This window comes from Lagopus muta, chromosome 7 (genome assembly GCF_023343835.1).
Source record: "Lagopus muta isolate bLagMut1 chromosome 7, bLagMut1 primary, whole genome shotgun sequence".
Classification (NCBI taxonomy): domain Eukaryota; kingdom Metazoa; phylum Chordata; class Aves; order Galliformes; family Phasianidae; genus Lagopus; species Lagopus muta.
This window is the reverse complement of record NC_064439.1, coordinates 35124216-35147848: the sequence shown is the minus strand read 5'-3', so window position 1 is coordinate 35147848 and position 23633 is coordinate 35124216. Positions and strand designations below refer to the sequence as shown.

The following is a 23633-nucleotide window of genomic DNA, read 5'->3' as shown; positions in this document are numbered from 1 at the left end:
GGTAATCAAACTGTTTCATAAGAACCTGAAACTGTAATGTAGGGATTTTTTCAGTCAGTGAAAGGGGCAGAAGAGAGTAGGACCAATATAATCCTCAGGGATACACATGCGTAACAGCTATTCAAGGCCTTGAAATTTTTCTTACATTGATTGTTCAAAACCAAAATTAAATAAATGACTTGTAGATTTTATTGGAAAGTCTTAATTAAAATCATAAGAACTACTGATTACTGTGTGATGTGAATGTTCTGTTCTTTATTTAAATGTCTATACCTTGACCACAGACAAGACACTAAGCGTGCATGCATGCTCTATTAAGAGGAATATTTTAGTCTGGCAGGCAGAAACTTCAGAAGTGATTTTTCAGCTTTCCTATGCTCTCCATGTTGAGATAAAAATGTTTAACATCCATGAATTTTATAGGGTCTTTATATTTAATTTTTCTCCTTTCTTATTTTTTTCTTCTTCACAAGTCTTTCATATTAACCTGAAAACTGTTTTGCAACTGGTTGTAAAAGTGAGTGTTAGTAAGTGTTAGTAATGGCAAGATATGAGTGCTCATTATTTAATTTGGTGTAAGCAGAAATCCTTCTCCACAAATGCCAAGCCAGTAGCAGGTGTATCAATAAACTTAGCAATAACATTCTAGGAAATGCCAAATAGAACAACAGCCATAATTAGGCTATGTAAATAAAACAACTGCTGTGTTCTTCCAGAGTCAGAAAAAGTGCTAGATGATATGAACTGATCATCAGATCTCAAATACTGACGTCTCTCAGTTTGCATTGTAATGTATGCTGGTTTAATAAGCAGTCAGGAGAACAGTAAACAGGAAATGCATTAACATATTAAAGTTCTTTTAAGGAAGATCAGACCTAGGAAGTATTTTTGGCTATGTCTGCACATAAGTTGGAGCAGACTAATTTACAGTTGTGCCCAGAACTTAAGGGCCTCTGTTTGGCATCTAGGCACAGGTGCAGGATGAATATTAAATAGCAGCCTTGATTAAAAATCCAAGCCAACACCAAAAATTATCAGCTGACATTAAGTCTGTAGTATGAATTTGCCTGCTTCAGCCTTTGAGAGGGACTTTCCATTTGTTTGTAGTAATATATGTGAAGATCTCACTTGATTTAATTTTTCACCTGAGCCTACCTGTTCATTCCCATTTTACATCTTGAAAATAGAAACAAAGAAATCACTATGTGAATGTCTCCCAGATGTCCCACTGTTGTTCCCACATACCCACTGTTTTCTTTTAGCTGGGCTTTCAGCTCTACAACTGTGTTAATGCACTACAATGAGAATTGTTGCTTGTGACTTTTAACATAGCATCTTTTTCATATAAACACAAGCTTCTGGGTTTTATGTCATAGTAGTTGAAAGACCTCAAGAATTCTCTAGTCTAAAAGTTTTTATAACAACTCCCTTCTCTCACTCTTTCTGCAAAAATATTGCTTTTGAAGAGGAAAAATAATCACAAGAATGTGGATGAAGCCAGCAGGCAGTAACAGGTAGCAAATGTAATATCATGGGCATACTTTTATCTGAATAAACATATTCTAGAGTAAATAATTAGGAAGAACTGTCTTAATCTTTAATCTGTTAAAACTTCATGTTTACAGCTATGCACTGATGTATCTTATTTAAAATCCTTTATTTAATCCCTACATAAGAATGTGAGCTACTTTTCATTCTCTCTCTTACCTCTTAAAAGAAAGCAAAAATTTTCTTTAGAAAAGGCAGATGAAAGACAAACACAACTCTTTTCCCTGTTTTGTACTAGGAAGAAAAAAGTCTCATGTAAGCCAATTCATTTTTTAATTTCAGCCCTGGTGTCTTGTAAAACCAGCTATTAAATTTCACTATTTAAAAATATAACAGATCATGCACTAAAACCAAAATCATCAAATTCTTCCATGAACATTATGCTTTTGTACTTGTTTAATAAGTTAACATAGAAATCTTAAAAATGTGGCAGTCTTTATCATTTCTTGTTGCAAGCAGGAGAACATTTTCACAGATGAAAACATAGTGGTTTGCTTTCAAAAGCTGGTAATCTGAATCTCTTCCAGGATCAAGGGACAGCAGTCTTTAATAGGAGAGTTTCTATGGAGAGTTGTAGCTAAACCAAGTCCTTAGATGTACAATGACTTAAGATGAATTAAGTTATAAATTCCTATAACCAGAAATATACAGTTAAATTTGGTAGTAATGCATTAAATGTATAGGTAAGTAAATTTGTATTTTGGTTGCTCAGAAGAATGTTGTCTGCTTCAAGTGGCTTCATTACTATTGCCATCATGGGAAGAACAGAAACAATTTCACTCAATTGCTGGTCACATTTGTCTCCTAAAATATATCAATAAAGCTATGTATCTATAGGGTCAAAAGGATAAAATATATTTTCTGGAAAGGATTTGAAATCAAAGTAGAATATTAATGTTCTTAGTCAACATTTGGAAGCAGGAAAAACCCTTTTAGAAGCACTGACAATACCGGGGGGAAAAAAACCCCTCATATTGTATGTTCTATTCTTTCAAAACTTACTGCGTGGTAATGGAAAAGATACAAATGCATAATAAGGGATTAATGTATCACTGAAAAGCTTAATGCCTCACGTGTTCGGTTCTCAGTTTTACATGATAGAAAACTTTTCAATGAGCTACTGCAAATGCCTTAAATCATGAGTCACAGACTCTCAAAGAATCTGATATTCTGTTCATATGACTGTTAAATATGACTGTTTCACTGAGCAACTCACTGTTCCTCCTTTATTTTTTTTTTTTAAGAGTTTCTATAACCAGTTCATTAGCTTATCCCTATATTTTTCCCAGATTCCTTTTTATCTATTTTCTTTGCATAGTAAGTAAAGATTACCTATTTTGTGGAAGCAGATGCTTTCAGCATTCACAGATCCTACTTATTGCATAAAGCACATTGAATTAACAGCAAAAACCATACAGATTTGCCACTGGTACTTTATTCTAGGTGACCAAGAACTGAATTGTCATGAGATCTTGAGTTTTCTGTTAAGCCTTTATCATCATTTGCATCTTTTAAAGAAATTATTATAGCCTGTGAAATTAGCCCAAGTTTTCAATAACTGGTTGGTTGTGGTTAGCTTTGGATAAGTGATGGTAAGTTATTTTTTTTTTTCTTTTTTTATTGCATTTGAATTTCTCATGTGAGCTTTTTATATTTAACATTAGGAGTCTAAATGTCATACATTTATTTAAAACTTGGAGGTTAATTTCACATAACTAATTATCTCATATCATGAATTGAATAAATCATAATATGGCTGATATGTCATTTTTAACTTTATTTTTGTTTCTTTCTCCTCCCTCCCCCAAAAAGAAAATGATGTCTCATTTTATCCTGATACATTTCTTTCATAGCATCATAGCAAATCCAGTGTTAAACAAAACTAATTAAAACTACTCCCTTCCACCCCCCCCCCCCCCCCCAAAAAAAAAAAAAAAAAAAAAAGAAAACTACCAGTAAGGTCAAAAGGAGACAGAAGATGGATCTGTTAAAATAGTAGATCTGGCACTAGCTATATATTGCTCTGGCAGACTACACTTCTGAAAAAAGTTTAGAGATTACTGCATATAAAAGGAATAGTGGAAAAAACATTTCAATATTCCTACTGCTAAATAACATTCTGTAAAGGGGATTACTTTACATAATATCAATGGAAAATACAATGAATTTTTACGTATTTCAGAGTAATTGAATTAAAAATTCTTCCTCTTCTTTGAAATACTCAATTGTATGCCCCACCTAATTCAACTTGAAAAATTCACAGTCTCATAAGTGTTTGTGGTACTGGTCCTATGAATTGTTATCTGATCAGACCCAAGCTGAGGCTGTAGAACCTGCGGAAGCATTGTTTCCAAGTTAATATTCTTAAGTAAATCTTCATGCTACTTTCCAAATAAGTAATTGTATCTAATTTCAGGGAAGGTCTTGAAAAGCAAAGATTAAAACAACATAGCAGATCTTGAAAAAAATACTCTCCCAACAGATTTTATTTTCTACCCATTGCCTATTTTCAAGCACCCAAGCTAAACTGCTAGCACTTACAGTTCAGGTCAGTGAGACAAATGTTATAAATGGTAAGGGAGTTGAGCCTCAGTCAGCCCCAGCGAGACTAGCCTTGTACACCTCCAATAAGGGGGCATCCACAGTTTCTCTGGACAGCATTTTGAGTAAAAATGGCCTCCTAATATCAGGTCTAAATCTCCCCTCTTTTAGTTTAAAGCCATTTGCCCTTGTCCTGTCACCATCAGACTGTGTCACAAGTCAGTCTTCCTCTTGTTTATAAGTTCTCTTTAAGTATACTGGAAGGACAAAATTTAGGTTTCCCTAGAACCTTCTCTTCTCCAGGCTAAATATGCACAGTTCCTCCATTCTTCTGTCACAGGAGAGGTGCTGCAGCCTTCTGACAATGTTTGGGGCCCTCTTCTTGACCTGCTCCAATAGCTTCACATCTGTCTTATCCTGAGACCCCAGGCCTGAATGCAATACTCCAGATGGGTCTCATGAGAGTACAGTAGAGGTGGACATCTCTATCACCCTACTGGACGCCTCTCTTTTGATGCAGCCCTGGAAATAGCTGGCATTGGCTCGTTTCAAGCTTTTCAATCACCAGTACCCCAAAGTCTTTCTCTGCAGATCTCCTCTCAATGAATTCTTCTCCCAGTCTGTACCTGGGATTGTCTTGATCCAAGTGCAATAGCCTGCACCTGGCCCTACTGAATGTCATTAGGTTCTAATTTCTTCTTAATAATGAATATTTTACATTTGGACTGGTGCTTGATGAGTACATTAACTTCTACCAAAAAAAGCAAGTTTAAACCTGGTTCCTAGTTATATTTGGAGCTAAAACTTTTGGGAAGACAGCACTAATATGCAAACTTTTAAAGCAATTCTCATGATTTTGCCCTGGAGCAAGAACTCATGTCCTGGCATTTGAAGAAATCACCTGAAGTCAAAGTACATAACCTTGTTAAGTAAGAAAGCCACCACAATTTCCTTCCCCTGAGATGCAATTTGTGTTTCTATAAACCGATAATACAGAAAAGCTGTGTGTGAAGGCTCTTAGAGCTCTTGACAGCTTTATTAACCAAGAAGTTCTTAATAGCTTAGAAATTAAGATGATAGAGACATTAAATAAGTGGAAAAAAAAAAGCTAGCATCATACCTTCAAGGTAGCATAGCACAAAACCTACATGTTAGAGAAATCCAATATTGTTTGCTAAAAAAGGCGATATTACAATAATTATATAAAAAACCTAATTATTGTACAAGTAACAGTACAGAAAAATCAGAAGTACTGAGTCACAATACCTGAGTTCAGAAATTTCATTGAACATGACTCACAAAATGTCATAGACTTTCTTGCTGTGTTCTGTATTGAGAGAACCTCTGAAGAATGAAAATGTAAACTCTTAAACTGTTGAAATAACATGATTTAGCATGCTTTTTCACCCTGTAGGATTGCAAAAGTCATCTGATAATAAAAAATTACAATATTAAACCTATTGAAATAATTTGAATCTTCAATCTAGGAAATATTATTTAATTTTTCAGAGCAAAAGGTTTCTTTGATTTCTCTCTATTTGCAAGTGTATTAAGAAGTATAAGGACTTCAGAAAAGCTTTGTGAAAATTTTATCATTCCTGAATCTCACTGCATTCTTGTCCAACAGCAAAAATTGATGCCTATGGCCTTTCATGAGTCCACTGCCTTCCAGACTGCATCTCCATTGGTTGTCTTTATCCTATATACTATTCCAGATGAATTCATATTCTTGCTAACATTAACTTTCTGTCACATAAACTAGTTCTTTTGCCTGTTAATTTCACAAGAAATACAATGGAAACAAGAATAAGAGTCTAGGCTTCAGTCTTAAGCCTATTTTTTTTTTTTTAAACTGAGAGTTGCATAGTCATAACACAGAGGGAAACACGGCTAATTCAGGGAAACAAAACAAAATCTAACACAAATTGTATTAAAAGTGGGTTTGGCCTTAAAATAACATGCATTCCAGTACTATTTCTGGCACTACCTCTAGAATAGTAGTTTCATAATATAAGACACCACGGAAAGGTTCTAAAGCCAAAGCTTCCCAATAAAAGGATCCAGCAATTTTTTCACCATTTCTAATAGACTGCATAATCTCTGTGAGACATAGTTATATTAATGACAATAATAACACTTTGAGTATTGAAATATGAGAGCATATGTCTACATTAACATAGACAAGATTTCAGACAAGGCAGAAGGAACAGAAAATAACTGAAAATAAAGCTGATTAATTTAATGACAGAGTAGTTTCAATCCAAAGAGATTTATTCAGTCCCCTTTACCCTACGAAAGTATTGTCACTCTATAAGTAATAATGCTTAAGGAATCAATGAGCTTTACTATTTAGACAAAAAGACAACCTAGCAGTAAAAATCTGCATCCATAAAATCTGATTCAGCTTTAGATTGATATTCTGCTGCTTGATTTTATTGGTTAATCCTGGGACAACACCCTTCAATATCTCATAAATGTGCCTTTAATGTATCCTGGAGGTGACCTTAATTTTCTACATACATACAGCAGTATCTTGAAATCTAAGAATCAGAATAAGATGTTAATTAAGTTCTTGCTCAGGTTAACATGCATAATAAGTTAATGATTCTTTTAGAAGGATAGAAATATCACAAGACAGAGAAGACTACAAAAAACAGTTATTAAATAGCCAGCACTCTGCTATCTACTACATTTTACTCATCAGCCAATAAATATGATGAAACTATGTCAATTAGCTCTGTAGCAAATATAAGCCATCTTTCTATCCTCTTTCTGTCTCCTGGTAGACTGTATCTGCAGTCTGTATTATGGAGAAAACCTTGAGATATTTTCCTTTCCTTCATAAATTAGTCTTACTTTACAAGTAATAAAAGGACAGATTACAGTAAGAACACTTCTAAATTTAAGGCCACTTTCTGGTCATTGCTGTATTGGTTGCTAAAGCAACTACAGAAAAAAAAAAAAAACGTCTTTACTTTCATACTGCTGTAAGGTATGAGGTACATAAAGATTATTACTCTCCATTTTTTCCACTGTTGAAACAAATATATAACATAAAAATCAAAGTTATAACAACATCATTATCGTCCTATGGTACAATGAATTACATTGGAAAAAAGTTATCATCTAGCACACCTCTGTAACTAAAATAGGAATATGGTTAACTTCCAAATTAATACTTTCTGAAAGACAGAAGCATTTTATGGCTAAAATATTGTCTGACACTGTTTTATACTCTCTTCATTCCAGTGTCTAAAAACATCAATAAGCTGCTTTTCTAGCCTGGATTTTTTTCTTTTTTTCCCCCAACATGTAAACCTCTGGTTAAGCTTTATAATCTGATGCAGAATGCAATAATCCCAGGAAGTGAAATAAATAAGAATGCAGAGTGTTCAAAATGACTCAAAAGCTAAAATTAGAAGTAGATTTTACCCCTTATTTAAAATTTAAATCTAATTACAATGAAAATTGTTTGTATTTATCTGGAAAGTTTTAACATGCAACTGTGAATATCTCGGTTATATATATGCATTTAACAGTCCTGTTGTACGTATAAGAAATGATCGTGATTTCTTTCTCTTAACCCATTCTCAGGAGTAACAGAGCACTCACAGGATAAGCATTTTAAGAGAGGTCACGTGAATAGAGCATAGTTCCAGACAAAACTGAATGGACTATTTTTCTATCCCCCCTTTCAGCCTCTTCAGCATCTCATGGGATTTACTCTCATGGCCAATACTCTATTTGTTTTAGACTTAAAATAGAAAAAAATTTGTAAAGAAAAAAGCATGAATTAATAACAAAAAAAAAAAAAAAAAAAAAAGGAAAGATGACCAATTGCATCAGTAAGTTGCAATAATTGAAGTTGAATTTTCTAAAAGGAACATCACTACAGGTGAGAGGAATGAATCATCAGAGAGAAATTGAAAATACAGATGGCATGGAACAATGTTATTTTGAAAATTTAGAATATTTTGAAAATATTAGAATGACTGAAGGCTACAGAACTGATCCTGGAACATACCAACAGTACAAAAAATTCTTCAGGTAAGGATACTAGGAAAGAAAATGAGAAGATCACCAAGCCTGAAAGAAAAACGTTACATCAGTCCATCCTTTTTGAATTATATGTTTCTTTATTACATTATTTCTCAGTAGTCTACCATATTGAAGGATTTATAAGATGTAGACTAGTGAGATTACCATCTCCCTGTCTTGACGGGCACTGAGTGAACTGATGGCTGAAAGGCACCACACATCACGGGCATCAATGACCACAAGTAAACAGGCTTTATGAGTTAGCAGACAAAAAGGAAAGAAACCTGACTTGTGGTATAGGTCCAGGTCAGCCGTGCTCCCACGCTGATTGAAACAGGTAATTGCCAGGCAGAGAAAACAGAAGAACTGTAAAACAGCAAAAGGAGGAGGAGCAGACCCAATTGTTGGAAACTAGTATCCACCTGATATAGCCAGAGATTCACTGGAACATGATTAGTGGCATGAATACAGGTAGGAGACCTGAGAAATGTCTTTCAAAACACTAGATCATGAAACTAATTCCCAAACTTCTCACTCACATAAAATATGAAAATACAAAATATACAAACCAAGCTGTGTAAGCAAGATTGTATGAATGCTGTCCAGCTCAGCAACAGGGTAGTTTATTCTTGGAGATGGAGGGGGGAAAAAAAAAAAAAACTTGTACAGTGTGAAAAACTGCTGAGCAATATTTCACAGTAACACTATTGTAGAGTAGTCCATGCATACAGGAGGTAAGAAACCTACACCTGTGAACACATCAGTAGATGTGCCGATGTTCATTATATGGTCATGATTTTTTAGTGATTTTAATTTTGGGTAGAGGAAGACCTTCATTCAGACACTGTACCATCTGAGAAGATGTGAGGTTTCCACACTGCACCTCATGAAAAGGAAAATGGGAATTCAGTGTTCAATAGGCAGCATGCAGCAGATGTGCAACCATCAGTCATTCAATTCGGTCACACTAACAGAACGACAGGAATTTGTTCTGTGTGGCTGCCAAGTGAGGGTAATGAAGAGCAACCTAAGGCCCTTTATTTTTCGTAATAATGAAGGTAAAGTATTAGTCTTCTGCTGCTTTCTGATTTATTCATTTGTTTATCCCACCTGTTATAACATTACTTTCAGAGAAATACACAAAAAAAATGCTGGACTGTTCCCTTCTTTTGCAGCATTTGTACATGCTATACCACAGACACTGGTGAGTTACACCTATATTAGTAGCACATGATGTTAAAAATGGCAAGCTTTCCTCAAAGTTTTCCAACTATATTCATAAGTGACAAAGTAGTGCTCATTAACTTTCCTAAAGTAAGCCACTCCTTTCTACAAAGTAATATGTCAAAATCATATTCCATATTAAAAATATGGTTGAAATTATTTAGAAAATATATGAAAAAGTACTCACTTTAGAAAATATTTTGCAGCTTTTTACTACCCTGCAGTGTACTGGATGAACTGTGATTTAGTCTGAGTGAATGAATTATGACTAAATACAGCAGTGTAGAAATGGTTTAGAAGTCAATCTTTTAAGTATGCGGTTTTTATTACAGACAAAAAGTACCTCTGCAAATTACTAATTTTTTTGCTTTAAAAGTCAAACACATGAATAAGTAATCACGTGGCTTAAAGTTGGTCACATTTTCTTACCTCGCCATCTTTGCCAAGATTAGAAACAACTATTTCCATAAAAGAATCCTTATGCTTTTTTCCTTCATATAAATAGAATTGCAAATAGGATAACTTTGATCTGTTTCTTTAAAACAAAATACTATATAACATACGGACAGTAAAAATGTACTAAAAAAATTAGAACTGTTATTCAGATTCTACTACTGGTAAATAATAGACAATCAAATATGTAACAGATGGAACTTCTATTACATTGAAAAACAACATTCATACACTGAAAAGAGCTGTAATTCAATATCTAGAAATCCAAAGAGAGAAGAATCAATTTATGTTAAATAAATCATCTACTAGATGAAAACCAGACAGTAGATAGGCAGGCTTTCAGATAGTTTTTTTGCATGCACTCAAAGTATCTTTGCTCTATCCATTTTTTCTGCTGATAGGAACAATAAGCATAAGATGACAAAACCAAGAAAAGATGGAAATCCAGAAATAAATCAGTCTAGCAATGAGGTGGAATTACATATATGCTTTTAAAAGATATGTTTAATTCCCTGTTGGAATGAGCTAGAAAGCTCTATTCAGAGTAGAACGTGTAGATATTTTTCTTCCCAAACTGTGATCTGTTTTTTGTCAAAGCTTAGATCTGTTTTCACCTTTAAGAACAATTGGTTTAACCAATTATAAGATTTCCCAGTAGAAAAGGGGAGTTATCTCCTGTAATGTGTTTGGTATTGCTAATAGCAACACGAGCTTTATTGTATTAAAACAAACAAACAAACTCAATTCAGTGACTAAAATTTAATAACTTCTAAATATCAACCTCTCTGAAGGACCAGCATCAAGACCCATTTTGTCAGACAATAAGAAAAAAAAATAACACTTATAATAAGACACTGTTCCCAACTGGAGGAAGAATCAACCACTTTTCTAGTGCAATCTTTGTCATGTTGTCTTATTTACACATTCACAGAATGCACTACAATGAAGTACTTCCACCTCTTCAGAGACTTAGTATTTCATTTTAAACAGAACATCATGTCTTCCATTGAGGGTAGGGAGCAGGAAATCTCTCTGTAAGAGGTGAAATACTACTTTTAAAATATAAAAGAAACAGTATAAAGTTATTAATTATAAATCCTGTCTACAAAGAAATATATTTGAATTTTCAGGTATGCCATCTTTTCTTTTAGAAAATGACATGTACTGAGTCAAAGAGGCATATGCCTGCATGTGTCTTATTTTCCTTTGGGACTTCATTACAGCTTGAGGGTTAGCATAGGCATCAAGGAAGCCTCTTGAACTTCGCATCAGTCTGGTTCTAATTGGCCTTTGCTGTTTTCTTTTTTGATGAATTGTGACACCTACACTACAGGCACTTCTGTACAGACACAGGGAATAACTACGTAGGTTGCTCAGAAAGTAATGTCTCCTATTTATTTGCATGGAAATTACCATAGGTACAGAAAGCACAATAACACTATTTGTTCGAACAAGTTCTCAGCTAGAGATCACTGTTTTTCAACATAGTCACCACCATTAGGTATGTATTTTTGCTAATGGTGAACAAGAGCCTGCATGCTGTGCTCATAAAAATCTGCACCAATGGAAGTGACCCACTGTTTCACAGCTGCTGTGATGGCATAATTACTAGGAAAATGTTGTCCACACAGTCCATCTGCAGTTCACTCAAGCCTAGTGTGAAAAGCACTTGCCAAGAGGGGAAATTTACACTTTCACTTTGTAGCTCAGCTGATCCTAAATACTGTTACTGATACATTTTCAGGCATGAAATTCACATTCAGTTTCAGATTGCATTCATTTAAAACATTTAAAACATTAAATGAAGAGGACTGAGAAACTGACTTATTCAAAAGAATCAATCTATTGTTTAGCTATGGAAAAACTCTCAAACCCTAAAATCTCCTCAAAACTGCAAAAGTAGTAGCGTAATATCCTCCTGTCTTAGAATAGTCAAGAGAGTATCACAACTGCCAAATTCTCCCATAGCACAATTCTCAAGTCATAATAACACATTTAAAAGATGTCATATTTTCATACAAGCAAATTTTATATTTTAATTCTGAAAGCCTTCTTAATATTTTGTGAGAGTAAGCCATCAGATAATACACAAATTATCTCGATGTGAAAGTTTTATTCATGAAGATACGGTACACTCTAGGAATTTCACTCTAGAAGTTTGCAAAGCAAACAAGTTGTTGATCAGGCACCTTTGTTACTGCCACGGGCATCACTCCTTATTTGGAGAGAACACCACTGGTGGAGCAAGCTTTTTCACTGGCCTCTTCTCCCGGGCAAATAGTAGGACTTGAGGAAATGGCCAGAAGTTGTACCAGAGGAGGTTTAGGTTGAACATTAGGAGAAACTTTTTCTCTCAGAGGGTGGTCAGGCACTGGAATGGCCTGCCCAGGGAGGTGGTGGAGTCACCATCCCTGGCAGTGTTCAAGAGGCGGCTGGATAAGGAGCTACAAAATATGGTTTAGTAGCTTGTGGTACTGGAATGGGAGGGTGTTTGGACTAGATGATCTTGCAGGTCGTTTCCAACCTTGAGATTCTATGATAAGTAAAATTATTGGATAGGAAATCAGATGAGCATGAACAAGATCAGTTCAGCTATGAAAGCAACACTAGTTAATACCAGGTAATACTGGGCCAGATAATAATACCAGAAGGTAGGAGGAAGTAATGCTAACCATCTTCTGTGTTCTATATTTGCCTGTGACATTGGATGCTAACCAGCATCAGGTTCTTTTATTTTCCTTTAATTTTAAAATAATGGATTATACCATGAAAATACTGTGCATATTCAAAAACTGTAAAAATATTTTCCTCTTTAAAGCAGTAAAAGTTCTGCAGTATTTTCTTCAGTGCTTTAAATCCCATTTGAAGAGAAAGAAATATCTTACTCTGCACTCTTATGACTTATTCTCAGCTGCAAATCTATGCACCACTCAACTATCTCCAGTTGGAAGGAGTTGTCCTTGATTTTACAAAGTTTGAATGTCTACACAGCTAGTAGATGAAACCACAAATTTTTTAACATGTAGAAAAGCACTGAGGCAATACCAAGTAGCCAAAATGCAAACCAGCCTTCATACTAGTGAGTGTCTGCCTATCCTACATGGAGGATAACGGCCCCACAAGATGGAGAATGTCTAAGTCTCGCACTAATTTGTAGTGTCTGCCAAAGCATTTGGCATTACATTCAAATCCTGTCTTGTCCCTAGGCATGTACTTTCAGTGCTGCTTCTCTCCGTAGAACAAAGAGCAGCACAGCACAAAGACCTGAACTAATAAGACTAACTAACAGAAAATTTGACTGTATTTATTATTAAGATTGCGTTAAACCAGGCCCCACAGCTGCTATATATTCACACGATACATTCAGGAAAGGAGATCTTCAATAAAAGTTTTTGGTATTAAAATCTAAATGCATATTTGATACATAATTTCAATGAAAATATTTTGCTAAATCTATCCTGAAGTCTTTCTTGTTTCATATTGTTTCTTACTGCAATGCAAAAACACATTCTAGTTAAGTACAACGAGAAACAACTGTTTTCTTTTTCTGAGCTCATATTTTATGTTCTTAACTTTGGGGTGATGAAGGTTTATTAGACTAGCACATGATATTTTGAAAACAAAGTAAAATATCGTTACTTGGACATGTGCTTTATATAACCACGAATTATTTGTAAACATAAGAAAAAAGTGACAAAATAATCAAGAAGAACGTTCTCTATCAAATGATGTTTTCTATTGAAGAATGAGAGGCACAGAATGTACTCCCTATTTATGACCTGACTGACAGATCAACAACTAATATAAGGTCGAATTACCAACAAATTGAACAAGTGGTCCTTGTAATGTATTACTGTATATTATATATATATCATAAATATATGTATATTATTGTATATATTATATATGTATTATTTCTTCACTGTAATAAAATTATAATTACTGAGTAAAGCATGAAAAACACTTTAAAATTAATATCTGCAGAGATGCTTAAAAAAAAAAAATACTTACATCGCTTTCGTGGCCTTCTCTTAAATTGTAAGTGAGATCATGCTGTATGTCTTCAACAAACTTGTGAGCATACTCTGGGTAAAGATCGAGGACTTCAAAGAGACCTTTGAGGATAATGCACTGGAGGTCACAGTAAGTTAGAGCTTTAACATCTGCATTTGTTTTAATGACTTGATCCCTAATGGATAGGTTTGCTCCAATTAAATCTCCTTTACCTAAAAGAAAAAAAAGGAAAAGAATCAACTTCAAAGCAACGTAGTTCTTCACTACTGTTTTGTTATTAACATAACTCTGTTTAGCAACTGCTAAATTTTAAAACCCATAGATCCTAATGAATTTTTTAATTAATAGCTTTCAAAAGTACTGCTATCTAAGAGCTGCCTCTGTTTTTCTTTGGCTCTCTTTTTTTGTTTCAGGAGCAGCGTTGCATGCAATTAACCAGAGGTACAAAGACTAATTTATGGACATGTAACTACCTCATTTAAGGGAGTTACTTTGGAAACATACATACATAAGAAATAAAATTATATTAAGACTTATTCCAGTACTTAATAGCAGATAGAATTTTATAAGTTGTTTCTGTTTTGTTATTTTTTTTGTTGATTTATTTTTTATTTGAATAAGCAGGTGTTAACATGAGATTTTAACAATGACATGATTAAATGTAGATACTATTCAAATTAAGATTTTACTCAGAATTTTATTGTAAAACACTTGCAGGTTTTGATGCTTATAGCTCCTGTTGCTACACTTCATGATAAATCTTAGCTGTAGTGAGAAAAAATAAAGGGGGAAATTCAATAGCACTTCAGTCAACAAAAAAGATGGATTCATAAGCCATTATATTTTCATTTATGGACAACTGGCCATATATTGAAGAACTTCAACATTTTCTATTGAAGAGCCTACATAAACATTTGATCTGAGGTATTAGATCCAAAGAGCATTCATTGACCAGGGGTCTTTCTCAAAGGTTTACACAGATGGTCTTTATTAAAGACCTGGACAGTGCAATGGAGCACACTCTTAGTGAGTTTATGGAGGGAGGTTTATGAGTACGTCGGAGGGAGCAGCTGATATGCTGTGGGGAAAAGCATATGTTTTTCTGATGACCTTAACAAGCTGGAGAAAAATGTCTAATGAAGTTCAGTAAAAATAAACATCAAGTTTTGCACCTGAAATACCTCCCTGTAGTAGAATGGTGTGAGGGATAACTAGCTAGAAAGCAGCTCTGCAAGGAGAATGCAAGTGTTCTCATAGAGAAATTGGACACAAACTAACAATGTGCCCTTTCAGCAAAGTATGTCAACAGCATCCTGGGCAGCACTAGCAACACTACAGTAAGCAATTCCCAAGGAAGCGACACTTTGCCTTTATATGACACTTGTCAAATCACATCTGGAATATCATGCCTGGTTTTGGATTAATGAGTCATCAAAATGATCAAGGACTGGAGAATGTAATTTGCAAGAAGACACAATCCCAAGGTAGTGGAGCAAAGCTGACACAAACTGTAGCTTGGACTGACTGACTTCCAGATATCCCTTCTAACATTTCATTATTCTATTATTAATGACTAATAAGCAAAGACTATTGTATAATCAACAAATATGCAGAGCAGTGTAGTTAGGCTAGTATCCATAGATCATATAGCTAGAAAGATTATCATGGTGGAAAGGGATAATCAAAAATAAATGAAAACGCTCACCCATATCCTGGGCTTGCAGAAAAACTCCACAAGGAGCAATCTCCAGAAAGAGATCCTTCCCCAGCAGCAGTCAGCCCTTAAATGGGGTCTAGGAGAGGTGCAGCCAGACTCCACCTCTTCCAGTCACACAGCTGAATTGCTTTCACCTGTGCTCCATGGCTGACTCAGTGCCATTGAGCCTCAGGTGATCAATCAGAAGTACAGGCCATGACTCAATAGTTCCCATTCAACAGTAAAATCAGAAAATCCATCTAGTGTGTCATTCCAGTGGGATGTTACAGAGGAAATGGTGTACTTCAAGAGTAAGTCAAGCTGAGCAGCCAACCAATCCTGAAGCTATTTAAATAATATAACTTGCTTTATACTACTTGCAATTTTTTTTCTATTTACTTGGAGGCTGTAAAATGTTCTCAAAAATGCTTATCATAAGCCCTGCATATGCAGAGGTTTTCTTTAATTCTAGCAATAAACACACATTTATGTTCTTTTAAAATTGCAATTAATAAGAATCAGTGCTAGAGAACAGTGGATCTGATAAATCACAAAGTTTCTGTTTGCTCATCACATGGTGCACTGTTTACATAATTAAATAAACTGTGAAACTAGTAAATAAATTATCTTTACTTTTCTCTGTGAATATAACCAATTTTATTATTTTTTTTAAATTTCTTTGATTACATTAAACAGATGGCTGGTAAGGTTAATCTTCACTAGTCATATATATTCAGACAAGGGAAAAATATGTCAAGTTTTACAAAAGGAATTTCCAAGCATCTTAATAAGAACTTTTTAGGTATATAAACATTGTTAAATTCAATAACTCATAAACAATTTTGAAACTGTTTTTGCTGGAGCACCTCCTTTACCAAGACAGGCTGAAGGAACTGGACTTGTTCAGCCTGGAGAAGAGAGGGCTGCAGGGAGACTTCACTGCAGCCTTTCAGTATTTAAAAGGAGATTTAAAAAAGAAGGGGAATCAACTTTTTACTTGGGTAGATAATGATAGGACAAGGGGGAATAGTTTAAAGTTCAAGAAGGAAAGGTTTAGATTGGATTTCAGAGGGAAGTTCTTTACAGAGAGAGTGGTGAAGTGCTGGAACAGGCTACCCAGAGATGTTGTGGGTGCTCCATCCCTGAGGGTGTTCAAGACTAGGCTGGATGGTGCCCTGGGCCATCTGTTCTAGTACCAGATTTGGAGGTTGGTGGCCCTGCCTGTGGTACTGGGGTTGGAATTTGATGATTCCTGGATTACCTTCCAACCCAATCCATTCTATGATTCTATGAAAGTTGCAGTTATATTTAACCATTGTTACACAATTTGATGACATAGTGTCAGCCTGTACGTCATTATGGTTGATCTGACATATGCTAATTTTCATTAAATTTTGAATAAAAATCATGTAGCAAAGACTGTAGCTAGTAAACTAAGGATTCTTAAGAATTACTGTGGGAGTGAGATGATTGTGTCTTTAATAAGAACATTTGTTGTGTAAAAAAAAAAGTGAAATATAAAAATACATCTTAATTATCATTATTAGATAAAAAGTGATAGTCTCAAGAGGAATAAACAGTTGTATTCAATCAGGGCTTCACTTATTGCTGTATTGCTTGTTAGTGAGAGCCATTCAGCAATCAAAATATATTCCACTAGAATTAGAATAGTGACAGTTATAAAAACATAGTCTGGGAACTGTTAGTAATGCAGTATTTTCATGAAAAAAACCCTGCTCTCTGAGATTTACATCACATTAGTAGCATAATTTCTCATATAGACCTACCAATTTGATTCACTCACCTTATGCTGATGTTAATTAGGTTTAAATGTTGAAGCTCCCATTCACTGGACTGAAACATTGTCTCACTGTATTATGTTTATGTTTCTGCATTATGATTTCATTATTTTCTCTCAGAAATCCACTAATCTTTCTTACTGTTGTCATTGTGACCATTACAAAATGATGCTTTCTTTAAATTATCAGAATTGCCTGAAAATGGAGTTACTAATGAAATCATAATCCCAGAGGAGGTGGTTTTTAATCTTTTGATATTCTTAAGATTATGTTTTTTTCTAAGACATATTTCGTTGCTTTGATTTATGTGATCCAATAAGATAGGAAATCTTAAACTGCCTTATTTAAAATGAGAGACAGAGTAATGCGGACTGTCAAGCTAATGGAATTAAATAGTTATGAAAGAAATAGAACATGTATCATATTTATATTCTAAAATAATTTTTTTAAAAAAAGGCCAATGAAATGCATATTGGTAAAGAAAATTCAATTACAGAAGATCAGAAGCTTGCATTATCAACCATCTAGTGCATTCCCACTCTAAAGCAGGAGAGAAAGTAAAAAGGAAATGTTCTTTTTAACTCTGATTTATGAGAATATTAAAAGTTATTAGAAAGAAGAATATGTAAAATAAAAATTATACATTTTACTTTATTAGAACACTTTATAAACTTTGACAAGTCTAATGGTCTTTTAGCTGAAGATAAAATGAATCTCTTTAATTGGCATTAACTGAGGTTATCACTGAAGTTTACAAATACAGATGTTTTACTTTAGATATGCCAAAGCACTCATCTAGCAAACTAAATTGAATTTATCAGAACAGTATTTCTGGCCTTTTTCTGTTCTAATATACTCAGGTGAATGCTGGCAGAATGAATAAGATTGAAGAAGTAACTCTTGGTAGAGCAGAAGCAACAATGCAAAGGCTTTTCTAAAATTGGTGTTCATATGCAATCATCAAAGAGAGACTGGGCTTACACTGGTTGCTTTAATTTGGGAGCATTAGTGGGAACAGTGCCTGGCCACTAATTTTTGTAAAGTGTTAATGAACTTATATACAGCATCCTCTGAGATGTCAATGCTGCTATCAAATTTGGTCAAAAGTAGCAAATTGTACCAAAAAGCTTGAAAGTACCTCCTTATATACAAAGGAGAGAGAAAATAAGTGTATGCAAATCAGATTACAAGTGAGATAATGTATAGCTAATAGTCTAGAAATTTAAGCTCTGCAGGGCAAAAAAGAAATAACTAAATGATTCAGGGAAGATCATAGCAAATTAACAGATGAATAGTGGATTACAATTGATACAAATTATAATTCTCCTTCTCATCAGACTACTAGGACACACTAAGCCAACAGTTTTGCAGTGAATTCACATTCTGGAGATGTGTCTCTTCTTTCACTAACATTAGTCTTAACATAGCTGCCTTCCTTGGAAATTTGAAGCTATCATCATAAGCATACCAAGAATTGCCAGCACTGTGCTGTCCTTTAGGACTTCCATGGAACCTGAGCACACAAAGTATATCGCTTGCAGGGCGTCTCCCTGCCGGAGGAGGTATTCCCCAGGAGCACAGAAGGAGGTTTTGATATGCAGAGACAGAGACCTGAGGCAACCACGGCTGGCACACTCGAAAAGGGAGAGCTGCAAAATCTCTTTGTTTAAGTGCATGGTGATGTCCGAACGCAGCTCGTCTGGGAAATCTTTTAAAAGCTGTCAAAAAAAAAAAAAAAAGAAAAGAAAAGAAAAAAAGAAAAAAAAGAAAAAAGAAAAAGAGGTGAAAAGGAGAAAAAAGTGCAAAATAATTTGTATTTTTTCTTTGCAGGATTGATCTGATTTAGTATTACTGCACACATCACATTGAGGTATTTGATATTTTTCTTATCTTGTTTGATAAGATACATGTGCTATGTCTTAATAAATCTTTATGCAGACAAACACTCATAAATTCCTGGAAAAACATGAATAAAAGTATGGCTTTATGAAAAAAATATAATGCATAATTTAATCTTGTCTGAGTACTTCTCATTTCTCAGAACATAGTATTCTATTCAGGCACATACGTTAATGAGCACTAGGCAATGTGAACTTAGTTTAGGTTTTCTTTAAAAAGATTGCACAAAAGTCATGAGCAAGCTATATTGTCTGCTGTATGGTAAAACCAATGGAAGAAGAAAACTCAAAAAAAACTCTATATAGAGCTTTCAATGCTTCCAAGCTTTTTTTTTTCCTTCTTTTTTTTAAATATTCTGTTACTTTTTATGATGCTATAATTGTATTCCAAAAAAGAGAGAAAGAATATTGACAAAGTGCTTATTCCGTATATTCTATGGAAAAACTAAAAGTGATACCACGTGGTGTTACTTAGTCTTACTTCTTTGCATATTCCCATTGGAACTTGGCCAAAAGTTAACGATTTCTATCTATATATGTTTCCTAAAAAGATCTGTTTGAAGATGAGAAGATGACAAAATTAAGAAAACCACCTTCTTAACAAAATTCTGCTACATTCTGTTGCCATGCAACAGATGGCAATAGAAAAGCAGTCTGACAGGATGGTGTCTGACATGGAAGTGCAGATGAAGCAAAGGTGTGGCAATGAATTTCTCCACGTGGAAAAAATGGCATCCACAGACATTCACTGACACCTGCTGAATGTTTATGGAGACCAATTGATGGGTGTGACTGTGACAGTGGGTCACCTCCATTGGTGCAAATGATTATGAGCAGAGCACATAGGCTCTTGTTCATCACTGGCAAAAATGCAAAGGAATGGTGGTGCATATGCTGAAAAATGGTGTTTGGTAGCTGATAGTTTGCTCTGTAAAATAGTGTTTTGTGCTCTTTGTGTCTTTTGTAGTTTCCAGGAAAACAGATAGGAGATGCTATTTTTGGAGTGACATATTAGTATCTTTGAAAATCTCGCTATGCTCCTCTTGCTAAGATGGTGTTGAAAATCTCATCCATTGTGCTGTGCACATGAAAAGAATATTCTCAATTTTTACCTGTGTCCACGTTATCTTTAGAGGCCACTGAGATTTTATAATGACAAATATCACAATGGCTCTGAAAGGAATGCTTCATTCAAATCGCACTCCAGCTAAAGAACAAAGACGTAACTGGAAATATGTCCTGTGTTTTAATCTCATGTCATTTTCTGCAAATTTATCAGTATTTAAGAACAGGGAAATTAATAACCTCAGCATTCCGACAATATCTTCCAGGACAAACCACTTATTTACAGTAATACATAGAAAAAAATGAATAAATAAAAGAAAATGAAGGAAGGAGGAATGACGAGTAAAGAAGTGACGAGCAAACAAACAAGCAGGAAAAAACAGTAGATTTTTTCTGTGTGTTTGGTGAAAGCAAAGTGTTCAGTGTGGTGTTTCTGGCATCATCCAAAAGTTTTCTGATGAGGATCTCTTCAACAGTTCTGAATTATGAAGGACTCTGAGTCTTTGATATGTATGTTCCAAAACAGATTCTCTGATAGCATATCCCTCCTGGAACAGCACAGCTTTTATTTTAGGAATGTTGTCTTTCATATATAATATCACACAAAACACAGTATCTCAAACAGAAGATTACTCCCTTCCCTAACTCTAAATCAGCAGAAAAAACTATCAAACACACAACATTCTCATTTGGTTACCTCATTGGAATCAATTCCATTGTTGACAGACCACGTGGTTTGGAAATATTCAAGCATCCTTTGCTTTAGCTGCTGTGGCAGGTGGTGGACCCGTATAAAATCTTTCAGATCCTTGGTTCTTGTGTGATAAAGGGACCACCTGGAGTACATCCTCTGAATTATGGCAGTCACATTACCAAACACCAAGGCATGCATCAGAGCTAGGGAGACAGAAATTACGTGCAGTATGGAGAGACTTGTTGAGCATTAACGTATAACATAAAAAGTAAATATAGTTTTCTGGAAAGTTTCCTGATTAATAGATAAAAATTCTTTTCCATGAGAAATATGCAGTAGTGTTCATATTATTATTCTTTTCCTTTTTTTTTTTTTTTGCGTCACTAATAGTCATAGTCATGAGACAGGATAGAGTCACATCTGCTGCTATCTAGTCAGATTTTAATACAGAAGAATGTTCAGGCCAAATAAAGCCTATTGCCTAAGAAAAAAGAAAATATATGAATATATGCAAGCAGGCATATTTGGGAAATAATAAGGAACTAATAAGACGAAGATTGGAGTAAAAAGATCTGTTAAATATATTGTAATAGATTTTGGAAAATCCATGCAAAAATATAGAACTAAAGAGTTGTATCAAGAACAGAGTGGAATCAAGATAGAAGGTCATATAAACTGTGAAAATAATTATCAGAAAGTTTGGACATCCAGGTTTTTGTCTACACTTGGAGACTAGCTTGGGAATAAAAATACCAGAAGCAAAACTGAAGAAATGCCTGCAGACACAGATCACCAGGGTTTGTCTGTTCAGAAATACATTTGTGGATTATCAAGGGGAAAACTTACTGCTGCATTGTCAGTCATGTGGTGTTGATCTGAGGTATATAATACACAGATTTACAAATTGTTTATTGAAAAAAACTGTTCAAGAGGTTGATTTTATTTAAGATGCCTCTTAAGAGGCATCTATCTTTATAGTACTTGAAAGGAAGCAGACTCCTCAGAGCAGCAAAAGAATTGGTTTATAAATTAGACAAACAAGATGTTGACATTGTATGGCAATTTAGAGAAGTTCAGGGTAAACAGGCAGAGACAAGATTACTGGTACAAAGAAAAGATGTGTTTGATGATTAACCATTCTTCCTTGTGGTAGAAAAGGGCAGAAAATTCTTTGCTTTGGAGCGCAGCAAATTTACAGAGTCTAACAAAAAGGATCTAGCAACAATGCTTATGTCTTTACTGTGAAGGGAGTGCAAAAAAATGGAGAAAGCACTACTCATGTGGTTTCATAACTGTAGAGTGCGTATTCACATATGACCCATTGTCCAGTAGTAAAAGAAGATAAACGAAAGAGGAGAAAGGAAAGGATCAGATTTGATTAGAAAGAAAATGTATAATTCAAAGTTTATTTTTAAGAAGAGTAAGTTGGATTAGCCAAGTGTTGTTGCTGATATTGAAGTGAATTACTAAATCAGAATCTTGTTCAACAAAACACAGGAGGCTTGTGTGATGTTTGATAACAGTGTATTATGATAGAAGTATTCAGTAGGGTTGAAATAACTCATTAAGGCTGAAGATAGTGTAGCACTATGTTTTGAGTATATGATCACATCACATCAATCCCCATAGGCTTCAAGGTTAGGAGCTGAACAGTGTACAAAATTTTGCAATGTTATTGGCATAAGTATCATCAAGGATTGTGTTATTATTGGAGAATCTATCTTTGCATATGTACATTGGACGACAACTTATACTAATGATAATTTATTCCTGGCTGTGATAGTAATTAGATTTCTTTAGCAAATAATCACAGATCTACTTTATTTTCTGTACAAAGTCATTCATTCTCTAAAAGGAAGCAAGACAATTTAAAACTTAAAGAAATCACATTTCATAAAATGTATTTGGTTTAAATGTTAATCTAAAATATTTTTTTCTTGCTTATGGATTGGAGGAACACCTCTGATCCCAGAAATGACTACAGCTATTAGGCTGGGCCTCTAGTATCTCTAATTACAAAAGCATAAATTCTTGGCTCAAAGAACATGTAGAAAATTTAGAACACGTACAAAACAATACAAAACAATGAGATCTGTAGGAAGACAAACCTGATTAATATTATATAGATGCTAGGTATCGTAGGAATTTTGGCTAAATTTTAAGAAGTAAATTTTGTCACCAACTTGATGAAACTGAACAAAGATATTTTATCCTCATAATAATGTTTGTCTTATTGTAAGGTTATGTGAGTAACTGAGAATTTATTCCAAAAGACAGTAATGCATATTAAAAACTATTACTAAACCAAGTCATTCTACCCATTCTACCTGAAATTTCATAAAGCAATGGTTTGGTATGATTACTGTAAAAAAAATTCTATTTTTCTCGAGACATCACTTTCTACTAGGGAATCTTAACATTAAATATAAGACAAAATCTCACATCAAAGCATGCCTTAAGAAAGGAAAGTACATTATACTCTAAAGCATACAGAGCAGCATTTTACTCCTAATAGATTTCAGAGCAGTCTGTGCTGCATGGTGCCAACTCCTTCATGTGTCCCTGCTAGGCTGATTTACTCAAATGTAATCTAAAATAAATTTTTGGGGAAAACATCTGCAAAACAGACTGCCCTGCTTTCTTACCTGGACGTATCAAGTTTC

General features: G+C 34.5%; 1 protein-coding gene across 2 annotated transcripts in view; it reads right to left on the bottom strand.

Annotated features, from left to right (window-relative positions):
• KCNH8 (potassium voltage-gated channel subfamily H member 8) overlaps window positions 1–23633 on the bottom strand; it is a 98587-nt gene that overhangs the window by 14313 nt on the left and 60641 nt on the right. For both annotated transcript variants that reach the window (XM_048951474.1, XM_048951475.1), the window contains exons 8-10: window positions 20974–21173; window positions 18782–19031; window positions 13816–14030 (exon numbers count right to left, since the gene is read on the bottom strand). In XM_048951474.1, the coding sequence (XP_048807431.1) occupies window positions 13816–14030; window positions 18782–19031; window positions 20974–21173 (665 nt within the window). The remainder of the gene's footprint in view (window positions 1–13815; window positions 14031–18781; window positions 19032–20973; window positions 21174–23633) is intronic.